Source organism: Pseudophryne corroboree, chromosome 8 (assembly GCF_028390025.1).
Source record: "Pseudophryne corroboree isolate aPseCor3 chromosome 8, aPseCor3.hap2, whole genome shotgun sequence".
NCBI lineage: Eukaryota > Metazoa > Chordata > Amphibia > Anura > Myobatrachidae > Pseudophryne > Pseudophryne corroboree.
Genome location: NC_086451.1, coordinates 144,117,340 through 144,139,283, shown reverse-complemented (window position 1 = coordinate 144,139,283; position 21,944 = coordinate 144,117,340). Strand labels below are relative to the sequence as shown.

General features: G+C 42.6%; 1 protein-coding gene across 1 annotated transcript; it reads left to right on the top strand.

Annotated features, from left to right (window-relative positions):
* The first annotated feature begins 14,568 nt into the window (after positions 1 to 14,568).
* Positions 14,569 to 16,103, top strand: CLDN2 (claudin 2). The gene has a single exon (XM_063935594.1). It carries the CDS (start codon positions 14,846 to 14,848, stop codon positions 15,539 to 15,541), a length of 696 nt encoding a protein of 231 aa, XP_063791664.1. The 5' UTR covers positions 14,569 to 14,845; the 3' UTR covers positions 15,542 to 16,103.
* Positions 16,104 to 21,944: the final 5,841 nt, after the last annotated feature.

Genomic DNA, 21,944 nt, shown 5'->3' with positions numbered 1-21,944 from the left:
AATTTGTATGTAGATATGGTATCCCTAGAATAATTGAAAGTGATAGGGGTACCCATTTTACAGGTGATGTCTTTCAAGGAATGTGTAAGTTGATGGGAATTGATAGCAAGCTGCACACTCCATACCGTCCACAGGCGAGTGCGAAGGTGGAAAGAGTGAACAGCACTATTAAAAATAAACTGAGCAAAGTTATGGCAGAAACAGGATTGACATGGCCAGAAGCTCTACCCATTGTACTGTACAGCATCAGAACCACTCCCAGGTCCCCTCTTAATCTGTCGCCCTTTGAAATCTTGTTTGGTCGACAACCGCATGTTATGATTAACCCTCAGGATGATTTGAAGTGTAACAATGAAGTGACTGTAAAGTACTTGATTAACATGAGTAAACAGCTAAGGAATCAAAATGATAATTTGAAGTTGGTGATTCCTGATTTACCAGATAGTAATTGTCATGACATTGAACCTGGGGATTATGTAATGATACGGAATTTTCTACGCTCAGGTTGCCTTATTGACAGATGGGAAGGACCATACCAAGTCTTATTGACTAGCACTACAGCATTGAAAGTTGCCGAGAGAGAGACTTGGGTTCATTCGTCCCATTGTAAGAAGGTTGCTGATCCAGAGAGGTCCCGTGATAAGGAACAGACGGTAGAGGAAGTTGTATCACTGGAGTGTCTGTTCCAGGAGGACTGAGGCGGCACCTGAGCATTGAGAATCACAAGATCAAAAGCAGTTGTCGATTCCCTGTTCCCTTTTATTGTTTTTCTCCACTTCCCATCCCCCCTCCCTCAAATTATTTTTTCCCCCTTCTCATTCTTCTTCGTTTCCTCCTATAAGATGGACTTGCCCCAAGAGACTGTGATCCGGATTTTCCTGTTGACCATGATGTTGACCAGAGCAGTCTGTTCCGGCGAGAGTACCATGGAGGTCGAGAGAGGTTCTGGAATGGGTTCTGATGACAGAGATGGAGGCGTAGTTTTCCGAGAACAACATAAACAACAAGCAAAGGCGAGTATCAGAAAACGATCCGATAGCATTGACCATAGAAGGAATTGTGAAGGATTGTTAGCTGAAGAAAACTGTATCTGTAGGCTCTGTGACAATGTAGTTGAGGATGGATGCATCAAGAAATGCCAATCCAGTTTTAATATCCACATGGACCGGCATCCCTTGAGTGACTATCACTCCTTAGTGGGTAGTGTGCTAAATCAAAAACACAAGGTACCAGCGCTGGCTGTAAGAATTATATAAGGACGGTTTGCTGAATAAAATGTAAATTTATTAAACCATTTAAAAAGACAAGTGTGAAGTCTCGTTATTATCTAAATAACACTTAAAATGTATAGTATAATAATTCCCCCTGGGTATAATCACTTTTATATCCACTCTCCTTTGGGACATGTATGGATAGCCGTGAAAAAATCCATACATGTCCCAAAGGAGAGTGGATATAAAAGTGATTATACCCAGGGGGAATTATTATACTATACATTTTAAGTGTTATTTAGATAATAACGAGACTTCACACTTGTCTTTTTAAATGGTTTAATAAATTGACATTTTATTCAGCAAACCGTCCTTATATAATTCTTACAGCCAGCGCTGGTACCTTGTGTTTTTTATTCCATTATATTCTGGGATCTGACCATCCCCATACCAGCTGCTGCTGGCTGCGCACTTACATATCTTTTTACTTTTCTAGTGTGCTAAATCAAACAGATTGTTGGGTATGCTCTCAAGTACCTCAAGGTCATAGCAAATCAGGACTAGTACCATTTCCTTTAACGATAGGGGAGGTACTTGAGCTAAGTGGTGGGAGGCCGGTGGACAGGAGGTTTAATATCTCCAGTCCTCCTAGTTTGAAGCTCCACCAATATCATGTGGATAGATCCCTCATATGTTTTAACATTTCCAATCCCCGAAAGCCGGGAAATTGGGAAGTGTCATGGAGTAACCAAACCATGACCTTTTCATATAGAGCAGATAGAATGCCGACAGATACAGAGCTTATACGCCACATAGCCAGTAGAGAAAAATCTTTCCGATATAGGTATACCCTAGGAAATAGGATTACGAGAGTTGGAGAGGTATCACCAGGATACTGTGCACATATCGTACAAGCTGATACGTGTACTAGACAGATGGGAGAATTAGGGTTAGGAGATTTCACATGGAAGATGTGTAATATGGTTATGTCCTACTCCGTCCCATATGTTCTCCCCGATGATGCATATTTCATATGCGGGAGGAAGGCGTATAAGTGGCTTGCCCCAAACTCTGAAGGATTGTGTTATATTGGAAAAGTACTGCCTGAAGTAATGACTGTATCACATGCCAAAATGAAAGATATACACTGTGTTGCCCAAGCTCCTTATACTCACACCCATTACGAGCACGTAGTTAAACGGCACCTGATAGAAAGAACAGAGCATCCGGCCTCTGACATGATCCATGAATCCACCGGGATTCAGTTTCTAATCGCGTTAGACATCACTCGCACCGCCAGAGGAGTGTTGAATTATAAATACATATCTGCGCTCGCAAATTTGTTAGACAATATCACAGAAATGTATGATGACACGTTTAGGTATACTGGAAGAGAACTTCAAGCTTATAAAACAGAACTGGTTCAGCATAGAATGATTCTCAATTATCTCACGGCAGTGACAGGTGGATATTGTGTCACACTGGCAACGCAGTACGGCGTGAAATGTTGCACATATATTACAAATAGTACCGAGGACCCGGTCGAGGTCATAGACCAAAAGATGGACGATATTCTCCAACTGAAGTGGGAATTTCGCAGGAGACACAATCTCACTCTTGCTGCTGTAGGTAATGAGCTGACTGGTTGGGTGTCATGGTTGAACCCGCGAAATTGGTTCTCTGGTTTAGGAGAATGGGCTCAAGGAGTCATACTGGATGTTGGGAAGTTTCTCCTATGTATCTTAGGTGTTATCATAACGATTGGCTTGATATTTAGATGCGGTCAGGCTTTAACGAAGTGTAAACGAAGTACCAGGGTGATGAGTTTAAGGAGTGAGGAAATTGTAATTCCAATGGATTTGATTTATGACCCAAATCTAGAAACAATGATGTGATGAAAATGCGATTTCTACGGTCCGTTTCTTTCACCTGTTTTTCCGTTTTCTCCAAGGTAAAAAGACCCACTTGGACGAGGAATTTGATGACCCTGTATACAGACAACTGATGGATTAAAGAAGAAGTTTTGACAACCTTATACACAGATATTTGATGAACTTTGCCATAGACCCCCAGTTTCCCTAGAAATTTTAAAATTACGCTAGCCCAACACTTTTGTAAGTCTATGGACATTGACAAAGCTTTTTGCCCACACGCCTTTTGGCAAAAGCACAAAGAAGACTGCATTCAACAGACACCGAACAAGACTTCAACCGACAAATGTTCATTTACCTGACATAGAATACCACTGCATTTACCGTAATTATGTCTTTTCTTCATCTCTACAACCTTCAGGTAATTACACACATAGTCGATAGGGAATACAGGCACAGATATCAGCAATCACATATTCCCCCATTCATGTATCATCAACTAAAATGTGCTCCCCATTTTGTTACAACCACAGCCGAAAAGAGCTCGGTAAAGTTTGACAGCCCATCCACAGACCCGTACCACGGGATAAGAAGGAATTCAAATGTATACTTCGCAATGCCTCGAAGCTTGATTTAAAACACGTACGGCACGATGATACATGACCCCCAAACACGGATTCATACACACATGCTTCTGCTATCTCACTAGGTCATACCCTTTTCCTACCTTCTCCTCTCCTCCCCTACCCAACCATGTAAATGTATTAACCCCTGACATATATTTTTCTCTTTTTGAAATGTTTTAGGAAGTGGCAGTTATTGTTGACTGCCAAAGGGTGGACTGTCAAAGTCAGAAAAATAGCACGATGCACACTGCCATATTTGCACCTCATACAGGTCCGCGCTGCGCATGCGTGCGCTCTCCCGTGCGTGCGCATACTCGCTGTTGCGGGCACCCGCGGGCGCGCAGTATGTGCATTTACGGTAGAGTTCATGTGTTCGTAGCGTGCGACTCAATCGTTACATATTTTCACTATATAATGTATTTTGTAGATTATGGTCCCTTTGATAGAATCTGAAAGTTTAGTTAATGTAGCATGTTCATGGACAGAGAAATCCCTCTTTGTTTGATACGAAGGGTCAGACAGGAGTAATACAGTGGTGTTTAGTATCCATCGGAAGAATATTTAATTAGCAGTATTCCGGTGTTGGTTTGAAGCGGATTAATCGCTCGTGCGAATAGTTATGGACATAAGAAGTTTATGTCCATTTACTATTATTTGCACTTACTTATCCATGCGGCGGGAAACCCAGTTTCCCACCCACCTGAGCAGTTGGAAATCGTCACAGCCCACCTGTATGAATCAACCTATGACCTTTTGTTATAATGCGAGGAGGAATTCCTGTGTCCAATGAACAATGAGATTGTAGGGACCATTGAATTGTATTGTGTGTGGGGCATAAATAGACAAGCCGATCACATCCAGCTCACTCTTCAACGGTTCTCATTGCTGAAAATCGGGAGCTGGATGTCCAGAGGCGCATGCAATCGTTCCCCTTGTGCGTAAGTTTTCTCCGCAATCATATTGTCTTTCTTGTTATTATGGGCCATATCTCTCTCTCTCTCTCTTCTCTTTCTCTCGTATTCTCTTAAACGTAATAGTATTGTATTGTATTTCATGTGTAGTTACCTGGTTAGTTAGTCTATGTTATATTGTAGTGTGTGACTTGTATTGTATTATTCTTTTTGCAAGTATAACATTCATATAAGGCATTAGACCCTAAGCACGGTATCTGTGTATTTCTTATAGTGTTAAGTATTCACAGAGCGTCGGTGACGCTCAAACAGCTTTTAAGTTAATAGGGTTACACTGTGTTGCATCTACACCCTATCTCTACACTAAGGTTTTACAGCATATTACATTGTTTATGGTTTAGATATAAAGGTTTAACATTGTGAGCGTCTGCGCCGCTGGTGATCTCCTCGTGGTCCCGAGCGTCCGCCACGCTATAGCGAACCATTACGTTAGTCAGCAGCCAATAGTGTGCCTGCCTGTGATCTCTTGGCCGTGAGCGAACGTGACGCTTGAGCGTCTCGACCTCGGCTAAGCGATTGCTACGCAACGTGCGTACCCTTACGGTACTCCATACGTCAATAGCGTACAGTGTTCTTAGGCCTCTTAAAGGGTTTTAAATAAGATAAATATTTAGCTTTATCACTGGTTGTTAAAATATAGGGGAACCTCTGTCAATTTGTTCCCCGTATTTTTACAACCAGGACCGGCTCAAAGAGCCCGAGGCTGGTTATGCTTAGGAGGGGGGACCCCACGCAATTTTTTTCAGGATTTTGAACACTTTATACACTTCTTTTAAGGTACACAATGAAGCCCTGCACGGATCTCACAGTTCCTTCCGGGATTCATTGTGTTAAGTTCGGCAGTGTTTTACTAATCATTCCCGTAAAACACTGCCCAAAATTACGAATTACATCGACATCGGAAAACACGAAAATGAGGAATACGACAGCATAGTAAATGAGGCGTAAAACATTTAAAAAGTTGCAAATTCGCACATTTGATGTCATTCGTATTTAATCTCCCTCCAAATCCCGACAATTACGAATCTTAGTAAATATACCCCCTAGGCAGCGAGCTTGTGGTGTAGTATGGATTGTTGAGTTATCAACAGTGATAGAGATACAGACGTGTCCTCTTATGTCCTTGCTGCAGGCACACTAAACAGCCCTTCGAGTTGCCCCATGCCATGGTGGGACTTGGTAGCGCAGAGCGTCTTTTTTGGGTCTTTTGCCGCAAAGATGCGTCTTAGATGCAATGTAATGCAATAAGTCGCACGAGCAGCTTCTGCTGATTAAAATGATATGCAGCATGCCTATATTCTGTGTGTGACTGCAACTGTATTTGCATACAAAGTTCTATGCTACATTGTGTTCCTGGAAAACACTGTAACATTTAATTTCAGATGCCCATAGAGCCACTCTTACAGATAGAATATAGGCATGCTGCATTTCATTTTAATCAGCTAAAGTTGCTTGCATGTACTATTATATTACATTGCATCTAAGATGCATTTCAGCTGCAAAAGACCCTCTGCGCTTTCGGGTCACACGGCACTCATGCGTTATGTGTAACGCGACTTGTAGCGCATGGAGAAAAGTATCATATTGGTAATTTTTATTGGCCGGTGGACATATCATTAATTCTGTTTTAGAAATATTACGTTTGAAGTGGGGAGATGTCATCCAAGATGAAATGGCAGAAAGGCATTCACTGATACTGCCCAATGCAATGGTGACAAATCTGGGGATTTGAGTATCATCCACATACAGATGATAATGAAATCCAAAAGAGCTGATTAGTTGCCAAGAGATGTGGTATAGATTGAGAAAAGCAGAGGACCTTAAGGTGCAAACACACTTGCCGATAAAATGAACAACGTCGCTCATTTTCTCCCTTCCTTAGCGACGTCGTTCACTTTCTCACGAAGTGTGTATGCCGGCGACAACTACCTATGCACGACACCGCGAGTCGTTAATTACCCAAGGTGTCGTGGTGCATGCATGCTCAATCTGGACTGTCGTCCAGGAGCTGCATGCACGGCCGCTGCGAGACGTCACTGAGTGATATGAACAGTCATATTACTCAGTGTGTACAGCCGGCCGCCAACCGCCCAGTCCGGGAGGGGAAATCACCACGCTTAAATTTATTATGTCAATAGAAAAAGAAGAATAAAAAAAAATTGATTGACTGTTGTAGGCATTTGCAACTGCATCGACTTGGGAAGACACTGATATGAATGAACTTTTATTTGTGAGGCCTACTGTAGCAGCAAAAGACAATAAAATTAAATGAAAATAAAAAGATTGATTGGTTCATTGACTGATTGTGGTAGGCACTGGCAAATGTATGGTCCAAATTCTCTGTGAGGTGGGGCCTAGCAGCAAAAAGACAATATGGGTAATTCGGACCTGATCGTAGCAGCAAATTTGTTAGCAGTTGGGCAAAATCATGGGGGTCATTCCGAGTTGTTCGCTCGGTAAAAATCTTCGCCTCGCAGCGATTTTCCGCTTAATGCGCATGCGCAATGTCCGCACTGCGACTGCGCCAAGTAAATTTGCTATGCAGTTAGGATTTTTACTCACGGCTTTTTCATCGTTCTGGCGATCGTAATGTGATTGACAGGAAATGGGTGTTACTGGGCGGAAACAGGCCGTTTTATGGGCGTGTGGGGAAAAACGCTACCGTTTCCGGAAAAAACGCAGGAGTGGCCGGAGAAACGGAGGAGTGTCTGGGCGAACGCTGGGTGTGTTTGTGACGTCAAACCAGGAACGACAAGCAGTGAAATGATCGCAGATGCCGAGTAAGTCTGGAGCTACTCAGAAACTGCTACGAGGTGTGTAATCGCAATATTGCGAATACATTGTTCGCAATTTTAAGATGCTAAGATTCACTCCCAGTAGGCGGCGGCTTAGCATGAGCAAATCTGCTAAAATCCGCTTGCGAGCGAACAACTCGGAATGACCCCCCATTGCACTGCAGGGGTGGCAGATATAACATGTGTAGAGAAAGTTAGATTTGGGTGGGGTGTGTTCAAACTGAAATCTAAATTGCAGTGTAAAAATAAAGCAGGCAGTATTTACTCTGCACAGAAACAAAATAACCCACACAAATCTAACTTTCACAGATAGGGAGTGGCGGCCGTCGCTTACCCCTTCGCTGCGTGCTGGGTCTCCGGAGTGGTCTGCCCCCGGTGGGCTTCGGGTCCCAGCATGTGGATGGCATCTCTCCGGTCCATGGGTATTGCCATTGTGCCCAGCATCCATGTGGGCGGAATGGGCCAATGGCGTGAGCCGGAGTCCCTCACCAATCAGAGCAGGGCGGGAAGTTCAAAATGAGGTGCCGGGCAAACCTCCGGTGCCTGAGTATCGTCGCTGCACAAGCTACTCCCAGGCTCATGCTGCTGTTCATGGTGGTCTGTTTCCCAGCTCTCACTGAGTTCAAGTGCTTCCAGCATTTACAATGTGTTTCCCAGCTCTCACTGAGTTCCAGTGCTTCCAGCATTTATAATGTGTTTCCCAGCTCTCACTGAGTTCCAGTGCTTCCAGCATTTACAGTGTGTTTCCCAGCTCTCACTGAGTTCCAGTGCTTCCAATATTCAGTGTTCTTCAGCATCGTTCACAAGTCATCACTCATTTCTTCATTCAGTGTTCTTCAGCATCGTTCACGTCATCACTCATTTCTTCATTCAGTGTTCTTCAGCACTGTTCACAAGTCATCACTCATTTCTTCATTCAGTGTTCTTCAGCACCATTCACAAGTCATTACTCATTTCTTCATTCAGTGTTCTTCAGCATTGTTCACAAGTCATCACTCATTTATTCATTCAGTGTTCTTCAGCATCATTCACAAGTCATCATTCAATTCTTCATTCAGAGTTCTTCAGCATCGCTTACGAATCATCACTCATTTCTTCACCCCGTGTTCTTCAGTGTCATTCACAAGACATTTCTCATTTCTTCACTCAGTGTTCTTTGGCATTGTTCTCAAAGAATTAGTTATCTATAAATCAGCATGTAGAAGACCTACATCCGGCCGTCTTTATTTTGACCCAGCTCCGGTTTTTCTTCCCGCCCATCGGAAGAATCTCCAAGTACCCAACTCCCCCGTTCCAGGTCTGTGACACTATACCCCTTTCACATCGCACAAATAACCCGGTATCGACGCGGCATATTGCCGTGTCGACACGGGTCAGTGTGCTGTGTGAAAGCACTTTGCCCGAATTAGCGGGACGCCTGACCCAGTAATTCAACCCGGTATATAAGAAGGGTTATTCCCGGGTTGAATATCGGGTCAGGTGCAGTGTGAATGGGAGCCGTGTCGATGCAACACGACTCCCATTCACAGCATAGGTAGAGGTGGCGCAGGAGATGAGCTCATCTCCCAGCGCTGCCTTCACCCAAGCCCCTGCTGCTGCTGCGCCCCCCTGCTGCTATGGCAACCGACCCGGTATTTTGCCGGGTCGGAAAGCCAGCAAAGCAGAGCAAATGCCGGATCCCACCCGGTAAGGACACATTTCTCTTTCCGGGTGGGATCCAGCATTTGCGATCTGAAAGCGGTATAACTATCTCTGAACATGTTATGTCTGCAACACCTGCAGTGCACATTGTTTTGCCCAACTGCTAACAAATGTGGTGCTACGATCAGGTCTGAATTACCCCAATAAAAGAGTAAAACAGTCACCAATGCCTCCCAAAAATGCAGCCCATAATGAAAACAGACCACATATAACCAATAAAAAAATCTATGCAACCATCCCTAATGCCCCTCAAAATTACAGCCCATTTTGAAAAGAAAAAAAGTGGTGCAAGATAAAATTCTCCTTGAGCCCTGCTACTTACTTTTATGTTTGATATTAAAAAGGCTAGGCACAGTTTAACAAACCAGGCACTTCAGTGACAGGGACTAACACTTTTGAGGTTGAAGTGCTTGCTTTGTTTAGGCCCCACAAAAAAAAATTTGGCAGGACTTTCTCCAATCACTAATGTGGAGGTTGATGGCGAGGGTATTAATTACATTATACATAATCTTCTAAAATAAATTTCATGAACTAGCCGCAAATAACGTAACATGGACTAGGTGCCTACATGGCTAACATCCCTATCTCTACTAACTTTGGCCTCAATAAATGGAGCAGATGCCTTCACAAACATTGTCAGGATTTTGGTAAAAATAATTCCACACCCAGGAGGTGGCTTTTTTGCCCAGGCATTACAATGGCTTTCTTTTTATCATGGGAAAGAACTGCAGCTACTGGTAGCTGACTTAAGGCCCATATAGACGGGCCAATGTGGGAGAGATGTGTGCTGTGCGAACCGCTCAGCACACATCTCTCCCGCCGTTCAGCACAGCGCAATGTGTGCTGAGTGTGCGGGGGAAGACGGGGGGGGAGGGGGGCTGCTCATTTCACCCAGCGGGTGAAGTGAGTGACCTGCTAGATTGGCTTGCATGCAGGCCAATCTAGCACCAGCGATAGCGATGCGCGGGGCTGCGCATCGCTATCGTTGTAGGGGCTACACATGGAGCGATAATGCTTGAATTCTAAGCAATCTAATCAGATTGCTTAGAATATCGCTCCGTGAGTAACCCCCTTTACACAAACATCATAATCAACATCCTTATCTTTACTGTCAGATACTGTCAGTAGTACACACATACAGTATCTCCCTCATTCTGTTCCACTTCCACACAAGCATTCTCAATTTTTATTATGTTCTCCTCGCCATGTGCTCTCCTCATGTGTTCCTCACATGTCAGAATCCGGAGGCTTACCTCAAGTCTTCAGTGTTCTTCAGCTACGGTTAACTAGCATTCATCATTCCAGTCCTCATTCTTTAGGTTTTTTTTTTCAGTTTTGTTAATTGAGCATCCATTATTCAAGTCTTCAAGTCTTTAGTGTTCTTCAGCTACATTTAACAAACATTCATCATTCCAGTCCTCATTCTTCAGTGTTCTTCAATCTTGTTTATTGAGCATCCATTATTCAAGTCTGCAGTGTTTTTCAGCCACGTTTAACAAGCATTCATCATTCCAGTCTTCATTCTTCACAGTTCTTCAATCTTGTTTATTGAACATCCATTATTTAAGTCTTCAAGTCCCCAGTATTCTTCAGCCACATTTATCAAGCTTTTAAGTCTTCGTTCTTCAGTTACAATAATTAAGCATTCATTCTTCAATCTTCAGTATCCTCCATCCACGCTGTACAAGCATTCATTCTCTAGTCTTAAAGTTCTACTCTTCAGGTGGCTCATCTTTCAACTCCAAAGTATATGAGAAAGAACTACATTCGGCCTTGTTTTCTTCCTGCAGGGATATCCGCACTTTCAGTTGACGCCCACTCGTCGGAGCCCCATCCTCAGCCCATTGTGACATCAAATGTGCAGATGGTGCAGAAATGGTGGAATGTGAAATACTATATGCTTCTCTATAAGGACAGTGTGAGAAATTTAATGGACACTCCTAGACTTTCCTTAGGGATGTGTGATGGTTTTGAATACATAGTTTATTCTACTGCCTTAGTGGGGGGGGGGGGGTTTACACCTCTTCTAGACTCTGAGTGAAAGGGTCTTGCATCACCATTAGAGGCAGATGAAGATGCTTCACTGACTGTTGCAGAACCACTACTTATACATAAAGGCCAAGGCTTTAGTCCTTCCTTGCTACTGCATGTGGTGAATGGTATGTTGCCAAATTTATGTGTTTCTGCACTACACTTTCTCTTTAATAGGAGTATTTTTTTCTTTACCACTTAATATTTTATTTTAGATGCCCTGACTTAGATCCTCTATGTACTTGAGTATCATGTTTAGATGACGTTGAAGGACTAATATCATCATCATGACTGATTGCAGCAGTTGCAACACTAGTATTTCCTTGCTGCTCCTGCTGTTCTCTTGACTGATCGTTGCTATTCATATTGATGAACACACTCAATTTGTACAAAAACTACAGATTAATAGTATTATATATTTACTTGAACCTTTTTTTTTATAAATCACACAGTACTTGTATGTTGGAAAATGTAGTTATGAATCCACTATAATAAGGTGCCACCTCAAAATTGTGCGGCCATCACTCTGTGGTGGAGATATTTGAAATATATTTACGTTCCTTATGTGTACACCAATCTCCTCTTTGCTTCAGAGCCCTGGATCTCACATGCTCAGCATATGTAAGGAGAAATAAATTCTCATGTGTAGTAATGTCAATATAATACATGAATTTTACAAAACACACATAGATGTACATAATACGAGAAGTTCCCACTATGGTTCCATTAAATGTCCCCAGAGGACTAAAACAATTACAAGATGATGTAGAGAACTGATGAATAAACAGTTCTCAAACAAGCATTGTTAAATATCCAAAGTAAGTCCACCCGGGTAGGCAACTTCGGAAGAAGCGTACAGGTACCGTTCAGTGCTCTCCAAACAGCTTCTGGAACCAAGGGGTCAGCAACACCATACAGCCAACGCGTTTCAACCCCTGTAATCAGGGTCTTTCTCAAGGAGTGATGGCCGCACAATTTTGAAGTGGCGCCTTGTTATAGTGGATTCATAACTACATTTTCCTAGATAATTTTACGAGTGTAATTGGAGGGACGCTCATTATTTGAATCTGCTGGACAAGGCTGCCTGGTTGTTTTTGCGCAGACGATTTATCACCTTAAGTGCTTTCTTTACACAGTACTTGTATGTTATTGATACACAGTAGTCACAGTACTTGGATACACTGTGAATCATGGCTTGCAAAGTCACAGTACTTGTATATTACAGATACACAGTCGTCACAGTACTTGTATGTTAAGGATACACAGTGGGGCATGGCTTACAAAGTCACAGTACTTGTATGTTATGGATACACACTAGTCACAGTACTTCTATGTTATGGATACACAGTGAGGTACAGCACAAAAGATAAACTTTCTTTATGTTTTTAAACTTTTGTTAAACTACTTTTACTTTTTTTTAACACTGGAGCTGATGGACACTGGACAGGTGCGTCATCAGCACTGGAGTAGATGGACACTGGACAGGTGCATCAGCAGCACTGGAGCAGATGACACCTGAACAGGTGCATCATCAGCACTGGCGAATATGGACACTGAACATATCACTGAGCATCGTCAGCGCTGGAGCGGATGAACACTGGGAAGTTGTATTGGCAGCACTGGAGCAGATGGACACAGAATAGGTTCATTGGCAGCACTGGAGTTGATGGACACTGGATAGGTGCATCGCAGCACTGGAGCAGATGGACACTTGACAGGTGTGTTGTCAGCACTGAAGCAGATGGACACTAGACAGCCACTTAATTGATAACAGCATAGGCACTTTTGGATGGACATAGGCAGCACAGTCACTTGTATATGCAGTCTGGACACAGCACAAACACTTGTATGGATGGATACAGCACAACCACTTGTATGGAAACAGTACAGCCACTTGTATGGAGTCTTTGCAGCCACTTTAAACAGAGCAGATTGCAGCATACAGTAGCATGCCTGGTCTGGACTGAAATGGCACTGAGTCGCGGCCCCCTTATATTGAATCCAAAACCCACGAGAATCTGACACTGGGGTGATGATGATTTGCCTCAATTTGGAATATGAGTCTGGTGGGAAAACCCAAGCCATGGCTCGGATTGACTCAGATACCAGAAGTTTGGACTGGCTTGGATTCCAAGGAATCCAAACTGCTCATCTTTAATTTTTATCCTTTAGGTGACCTCAACCCTATTTGATCCTTAGTTCTTTGTAAGAATATGCCTATCCCAAGCATGTTTACATTTCTCTACTGTTTTAGCCTCTACCACCTCTGATGGGAGGTTCTTCCACTTATCCACTACCTTTTCCTTGAAGTAATTTTCCTTAAATTTCCCCTGAACCTACCTCCCTCCAGTTTTAGTGTATGTCCTTGAGTTATTATACTTCTCTTCCTTTGAATCTTAAGTACCAGTGTGTATATAAAGAACCAAGGACAAAATGGGCAGTTGTTATAGGCAGAAAACATTCCCTAGTGGCTTTAGGGGTCTTATGTAATCATGCAGGAGTTTCATAACACTAACATTTTCCATCATTTAGAAATGTTCTAAAAACCAACCATTTGACACCATTTAACTGCCTCCAATTCTTTGCTAACAGACTTTTACACTGCTCTGTTATCTTCTTTGTCACTTACAGTATATGGGTGTTCAGGATGATTTTTTTGTGTGTAAATCTTGGTGTTGTATAATAAAGCAGATAATTTATTGAGAAAGGGTTAAATATTTTCAGGAATTAATGAAAAAGCATTGAGCAAGGGAACAATGCAGATTAGTGTCTAAATTCCAGAGGGAATTACATAAAATACAAAATTTATGTACTTTCCTCTACTACTTTGCAGCAAGTTAGAGCATGGAAGCCAACACAGCTGGGATTCAGTAAATGCAGTGAATTCAAGGTGTAGAAATTAACCAAAGAGTCAAGATATGGTATTCTGCAATAAACAGGAGTATATCATTCAGGAACTAAATTTTCTCTCTCACAAGTGACACTATTTTATTTTTACATCATGAGACTACACCTTGTACGATGTGACAGAATTATCCCAAAGCAATAATGAAGAGGATATCAAAGGAAATCAAGGCAATCAAAGTCATGATGCACTGAGGATATTGCATGCTATAATGATAAATTGTGTGGGCAAAATTGCAAGGTGGAGGTGGGTTGCACAATGTAGGTAAGTTTCTCTGGCAGGATATCATAGGACTCGGGCGGGGGTCTGTTTGATTTCTAAGTTCCAGAGATAACACGGTCAAGGAGCATTTTATAAATCAATTGATGCTAGTGAATATTTAACCCCCAGCCAACCCCCTGCTTCCACCATCCTCCTCCCCTATGTCCTTAGCTCTTCACAATTACTCTCAATATAAACCAGACTCAACGTGACATCAAGACAGCTGGAAGCAAGACACAGCCTGTAATTTAACTTGTTGTCAAATGAGAAAGTAACAGCCGGACAAAAAGAATATACAGTATATATGAGGACATCTTACTTACTATGAACAGCCAGTTTTCTACAGTGAGATCAACCAACTAAAAATACCCACATAAAGTTGCAGAAATAAGAAAATTGGGAGATTTCTTCTGATTACTTGGCTACTGTTTGCTGACAATAAAGGAATAGTCCTGAAAAGAACATACATCAATATGACTTCTGTTGGAGTACAGATGATGGGCTATTTCATGGCTGTCTTGGGTCTTATTGGTGCTGTCATAGCTACACTCCTACCTGAATGGAAGGTTAGTTCATATGTTGGTGCCAGTATTGTGACAGCTGTAGGCTTTAACAAAGGTCTGTGGATGGAATGTGCTGTGTTTAGCACTGGAATCACCCAGTGTGATATATATAATTCTATGCTTGGACTGCCCCAAGAAATTCAGGCTGCTCAGGCCCTCATGATCACATCTTGTGTATTATCTTCCCTTGCCACCCTCTTTACAGTATTTGGCATGAAATGTACCATTTTTAACCAAGACAACCCTGGTAAGGATAAACTGGCAGTGACTGGTGGGGCTGTCTTCATAATGGGGGGAGTTATTTGTCTTGTGCCCGTATGCTGGAATTTGCACTCTATTCTTCAAGACTTTTACAATCCATTGCTTCCTGATGCACAGAGATATGAAATTGGTACTGGACTCTATATTGGCATCATGTCTTCAATATTTTCTGTATTTGGAGGTGCTATTCTCTGTGCCTCTTGCCCACCTAAGGAACCTGACCAAGGCTTTTACAACAGATATCAGGGCAGAGCTCTGCTTGCAGACAAAGAACCAAATGCTAGCAGCGTGGCTCAGAACTCTAAGAGACAGACAAGTGGGTACAGCCTCACGGGATATGTTTAAATGATTAGAACAAAACATTTGGAAGTGTTCTTCGGCTGCATTGATGATTCCTAATTCTGATATGCCACGTGGACCATGCAAGCGGATTTGGGCATATTTAGAACAAAGTAAACACAGGGCAAAAACAGTATTGATGAAATAGAGGCTTTCTAATTCTGTGAAATAAGCTTGGATCAATCAGAACAATCAGACTTTTGTCTCTAAAGTAGAATGACCTGACACCAGATTGCAATTGACATGGCCAGTTTTAAAGAAGGTGAATCACTGCAGAATTTTTAAGGCCCATAATATAGTGCTGGCTGCTATGTAGTATAGGGTAACCTTTCATCTGTAGATTGTTTAGGATATGAAAATATATAGTCTTTTGCAGATTTAGAACAGATCTTTATTATTTTTACTTTATTGTGTGTTGACCAGTGTATGTGAAATTTGAAAATACTGTATATGTACAAAATATATGATTCATTCTAGCACCCTTCACCTGTCGCAACCCATTCAATTCCTCTTTCCTACCTGGGGTGTCGCACTCTGCTCTGGTGCCTCTAGCACTCTCTAGTCTGTATCTGAGATAGAGAGTGTGCCAAAAGCACCAGAGCAGAGAGCGACACCCCAGGCAGGAAAGAGGAACTGCATTGGTTGTGACAGGTGCAGGGTGATAGAACAAATACTAAAAATATCAGAAGATGGTGTTGTAAAACTCTTTTATTGCTGAATTTTACTTTATTTTGTAATGCATAATGCTGAATGAAAATCATACTGTAAATTATAATTATTTGCTACTGCTAGTGGTAAACTTACTAACAAACATATGAATATATATAGTAATATAGTAAAACCACAGATATGGGCCCTAGACACTGAAAGATCTAACTGAACGATATGAACGTTCTTATTTATTAATAAATGAGAACTCATTCATATCGTTCAGTGTGTAGGCACCAACAATGAATTATGCACAGCCCCGCACTCGTTCATCGATGGTGCCAGGTCGCTTACACATGCAGGCCAATATGGTCAATCTCGTCCATATTAGCATGCAGGGCTATGGGGCTGGGTGACGGGGGAGTGAAGTTCCCCGTCACTCCACTCCTCTGCCGCCGGGTCGGCCGTCGGGCACCTCAGCGGCCAATTGCCTAATGTGTAGGGCCCATAAAACATATTTTTTATAAAATGTACAGCGACTAATATGGAATGCATCATCACTTGCAACATTTTATTAAAAAAACAACAAAAAATACACTGGCACCATGATCAGTGTTTCGGTTTCTATTTTTTCATACAGTAACAATGATTCATTTGGAAATGCAATATTTTATTTACAAAGTCTGTGCCAGCACTGTTTTTCATGGGTTAAAGCTGTTCCCAAACCACAGTGTTAAATAGCTTTTAATATATGTACAATCCCTACAATTAATTCAAGTTCTTCTGTATCTGTAAAAAAAAAAGACAGCTGTATGGTTCCCATTTCACTTTATAAATTCATACAATAAATAATCACATATTGAAACAGTTTCAACATATTTGATTTGTGCCTAGCTGCAGAATATGTTTACAATCATATGAATCTCCACATGTTACAGCATGTTCATAACAAGTTAGAGGAAAATCATTATATCACAATAGATTTATATGGGTGTGGTATGATATGTCGATATTCATAATGTCAATGTTAATTATGTCGACATGAGAATTGTCAACATTAATCATGCAGACATTGATAGAGTGTACTGTATGTTATAATATTGACTTATTGTACCTGGTGGCCCATTAGCAGTGGCGCCGAGAGAGGGGGGATAGGATACAAATTACCTGGGTTCAGGTCTGATGGAGGGGCCCAGTGGGGGACCAGGTCCCAACCCCTTCACCTGGAAGCAGCAGCGGCAGCTTTTCTTCTCAGCCCAGCACACGCTGCTGTGTGTTTGGCTGCAGTATGGCTAGGGAAGTGGTTAAAATTATTTGTTTTCTGTAATTTTTTCTAAGGGTGCACGGCCACACCTGTGATTAGGCCATGTCCCCTGAAAAGTACCTGGGCCCAACCAGGCTCTCTACTGCCCTGCGCACCAGTGCCTTACCTACTCCCAACAGCTGCTATGGCTCCAGCATCTTCTGGGACCATATCATTGTCACTTCCAGTGGAGACATCTGACAGAGTGGCATTCTTATAAGTACAGTCCCCCTATCTCTTATCCCTTGCTCCAGTTGTTACCCTATGAGGGGTGACACCAAATTGCTGACTCCTCCTCAGTGACAGGAGTAAGGTACTGCACTGTGACATTATGTGTAGGGGTGTAGTAGGGTATGCCGGCGGCCGGGCTCCAGGCGTCCAGCATACCGGCGCCGGAATCCCGACCGCCGGCATACTGACAGAGTGGTGAGCGCAAATGAGCCCCTTGCGGGCACAGTGGCGCGCCACGCTATCTATTCTCCCTCCAGGGGAGTCATGGACCCCCAAGAGGGAGAAAAAGTGTTGGTTTGTCGGCTGTCGGGATTCCTGCTCCGGGATACTGTGCGCCGGGATCCCGACAGCTGGCAAACTGAAGACCACCCTACATGTAGCACTTGGCTCCTCTCACAGGGTAGGAGGCATCAGTGCACACACATGAGTTTCCATGATCCGCCCAGTATCTTCGGGAATGCTAGGCACTCCCCCAGAGTGTCTCCCAGGACACAGCACCCATTGCAATAGCCCTGCCATACCATCTCTTCACCTACCCTGATCACCAGACAATGTTACATTGCGCTATGGAAAACAAACATTTCCATATATAGGTGGGAGTGCACCATGTGCCCTATCACAGCCATTATTACACTTGCAAATGTAAGGTACTGTAGCTCAAATATGAAAGAGAGGAGTGACTTCTTTCAAATTATGAGTCCCTTTAGCAGCTATTGTCTGATAATCACCTGTGATCAACAGATAATGGGGTTTATGTACTAAACCTCAGAGAGAGATAATGTGGATGGAGATAAAGTACCAGCAATTCACCTCCTAATTGCCGTGTTACAGGATGTGTTTCAAAAATGACAGTTAGGAGCTTGTTGGTTGGTACTTTACAGGATCGCTCCACTTTATCTCCCTCCAAGGCTTAGTACATAGACCCCAATATCACCCAGAGCTATGAATATATATATATATATATATATATTTTTTGGTAAAGGGCATATTGTGCTTTATCTTTACCATACTGGCCAGCATAAACATCGGGGCACAGTGTTTTGAAAGGGTGGAGTCTCCTCTTTCAAATATATTGCCCACTTAATAGTTACAGTATTGTCTGGAAACTGAAACAAAACACATAAAATTAAATTTTCCACCGACGTGTGTTAGGTTTAATTTTTAAAATGGTAGGCCTTGTTGGGCTACCATTACTTCCCACACAATAGAAGTGTTTAAGCCACTGGCATATCTATAAAGGGTGTAGTACATGCGGTGCACATGGGGTCTAGGGGAACCCACACCACACACCCTGCACCACTTTTTTTAATACTTACCCTTCGGAGTCCAGCATTGGAAGCAGAGGCAATGCAGAAACCAGTGAGAAAATGGTAATGCAGCCATTTTCCTGGCATTTCATGCATGTGCAGTAGGAAAATCACCAGGAAAATGGCCGCCGCTCCATTTTCCCAGAGACCTGTTCATGCGCACTAGACCCTGGTACAGCGCTAGGATTTCCTAGTGACTCTAGTGCCCAGAGTCTATTGCACTGCCGGCTAGAGAGAAGGGAACCCTTGACAGAGATTGAACACAAGCCTCCTGTTCTCTTGATGTGCCCCTGGCTTAAACCAAGACAGCTCAGCTACATTTTGAAAGGAACATGGATTTTCATTTAAAGTCAAAATCTACAGATATAATTCTGCTTTTTACTAGAGATTTGTGCTGAGCCCAATGTTTTGGTTTTGGATTCATTTTTGGATCCAGATTCATCTTTTTGCTTTTATTTCCGTTTTGGGGGTATATTTACTAATATTCGTGTTTGAGTCGATTTGTGTTGTGTTTAAACTAATTTTTTTATCGGGTGCATTTTACTGCAACTTTTTGAATCCTGATAGACCGCGAGGTTAAGTGGGGCCAACCACAAGAGTGACCCCACTTAACCTTGACTGCTTCGTGTCAACATAGGTAAGTATGTATGAATATAAGTGTGCATGTATGTTTAATAACATTTTACTATCAAGGTGTGTGTTTTGTTTTTATTTGGGTATTTTTTTGTAGTAGAACTACAGGTACCAGCGGGTCCCCCCTCCCGCATGCTGGTACTTGTGGTTCTCCAAGTACCAACTTGCGGGGGAAGCTTGCTGGGACTTGTAGTACTGCTACAAAAAAACAGTATTTTTTTTACACAAAAGGCAATCAGCCTCCCATCCGCCGCCCTTGGATGGGGGGGGGACAGCCTCGGGCTTCACCTCTGGCCCTTGGGTGGCTGGAGGGGGGGACCCCTTGATTTAAGGGGTCCCCACTCCTCCGGGGTACCCCGGCCAGGGGTGACTAGTTGGTGATTTAATGCCAGGGCTGCAGGGACCAAGATAAAAGTGTCCTCCGGCTGTGGCATTATCTCTCTGACTAGTGGAGCCCGGTGCTGGTGTTAAAAAGACGAGGGACCCCTACATCTTTTGTCCCCCATATTTTTTGCACCAGGACCAGGCACAGAGCCCGGTGCTGGTTGTTAAAATATGGGGGAACCCCTGTCAATTTTTTCCCTGTATTTTTACAACCAGGACCGGCTCAAACAGCCCGAGGCTGGTTATGCTTAGGAAGAGGGACCCCACGCAATTTTTTTTTCAATTTTTACATTAAACAGACCCTTTCCCATAGATAATCATGCACAGATCTCACTGATCCGTGCATGATTATCCAAACTCGCCTGGAAAAAGCAGGTCTATTTTTTTGCTGCTGTTTTTAACGATTCGCTAAAAAATACACCCGCAATTGAGCATTCAGAGACTAACACCCAAATACGAATGAATAGTAAATTCCCGTGTTGTATGAACAAACAGCCGCGTTTGACTGATGGTCTATTCACTCGTACAGGTTGAGTATCCCATATCCAAATATTCCGAAATAAGGAATATTCCGAAAAACGGACTTTTTTGAGTGAGAGTGACATAGTGAAATCTTTGTTTTCTGTGGCTCAATGTACTCAAACTTTGTTTAAAACACAAAGTTATTGAAAATATTGTATTAAATGACCTTCAGGCTGTGTGTATAAGGTGTATATGAAACATAAATGAATTGTGTGAATGTACACACACTTTGTTTAATGCACAAAGTTATTAAAAATATTGGCTAAAATGACCTTCAGGCTGTGTGTATAAGGTGTATATGAGACATAAATGCATTCTGTGCTTAGACTTGGGTCCCATCACCATGATATCTCATTATGGTATGCAATTATTCCAATATACGGAAAAATCCGATATCCAAAATACCTCTGGTCCCAAGCATTTTGGATAAGGGATACTCAACCTGTATTCTGAACTTTGCCGTCAAAACCATTACGAATAGCCCAAACACTACCGAGTTTTGTGCTTAGTAAATTCCAGTGTTGCCACTTACAAAAAAAAACACAAATCGGACAAACTCCGATTTTTACTAAATATACTCCTTGGTTTTGCAATACCACCCTCAAGTGTTTTGGTTTAGAATTCGGATTTAAAATCCAAACCTTGGGTTTTGGATTTCTTTTAAATAAAGAAAAAAAAACAGTTAAAATCATATAATTTTTGCAATCCAAAACCCAAAATTCTTATTTAAAATCAAAATTCCGAACCATGGGAAGAACCGAACTGAGACTCGATTCATTCAGTTTGGATTGCTAATGCAAACAGATTGTAAATTTTTTTTGATTGAATGCAAAATTGAGTACGGATAATGGGCCTAATTCAGACCTGATCGCTAGACTGCATTTTTCGCACAGCCTGTGATCTGGTCTGAACTGCGCATGCATATGCACCGCAGTGTGCAGATGCAACGGTCCACAGCGCCGGCCAGTGACGGGATGTGTGAAAATAGCAATCGCACGGGCGATTGCAAGGTGACTGACAGGAAGAGGCCATTTGTGGGTGGCAACTGACCATTTTTAAGGAGTGTCCGGAGAAACGCAGGAGGGACCAGGCGTTTGAAGGGAGGGTTTCTGACGTCAGCTTCGGCCCCTATTATCGCACTGGAAGAGTAAGTCCTGGGCTGTGCAGAGACTGCACAAACTTCTGTTTGTGCAGCTCTCCTGCACATGTGATCGCACCCCTGCACAACTATTGCCCCCTCCCCCTGTAGGGATGCAAAAAACGCACCCTATCGATCAGGTCTGAATTAGGCCCAATAGCAAATGCCCAAACTAAGCATATACAACAGCCATCGAATCTACAATAAAGGATCCCCGAAATGTAGTTTTGTGACACAAAAGCG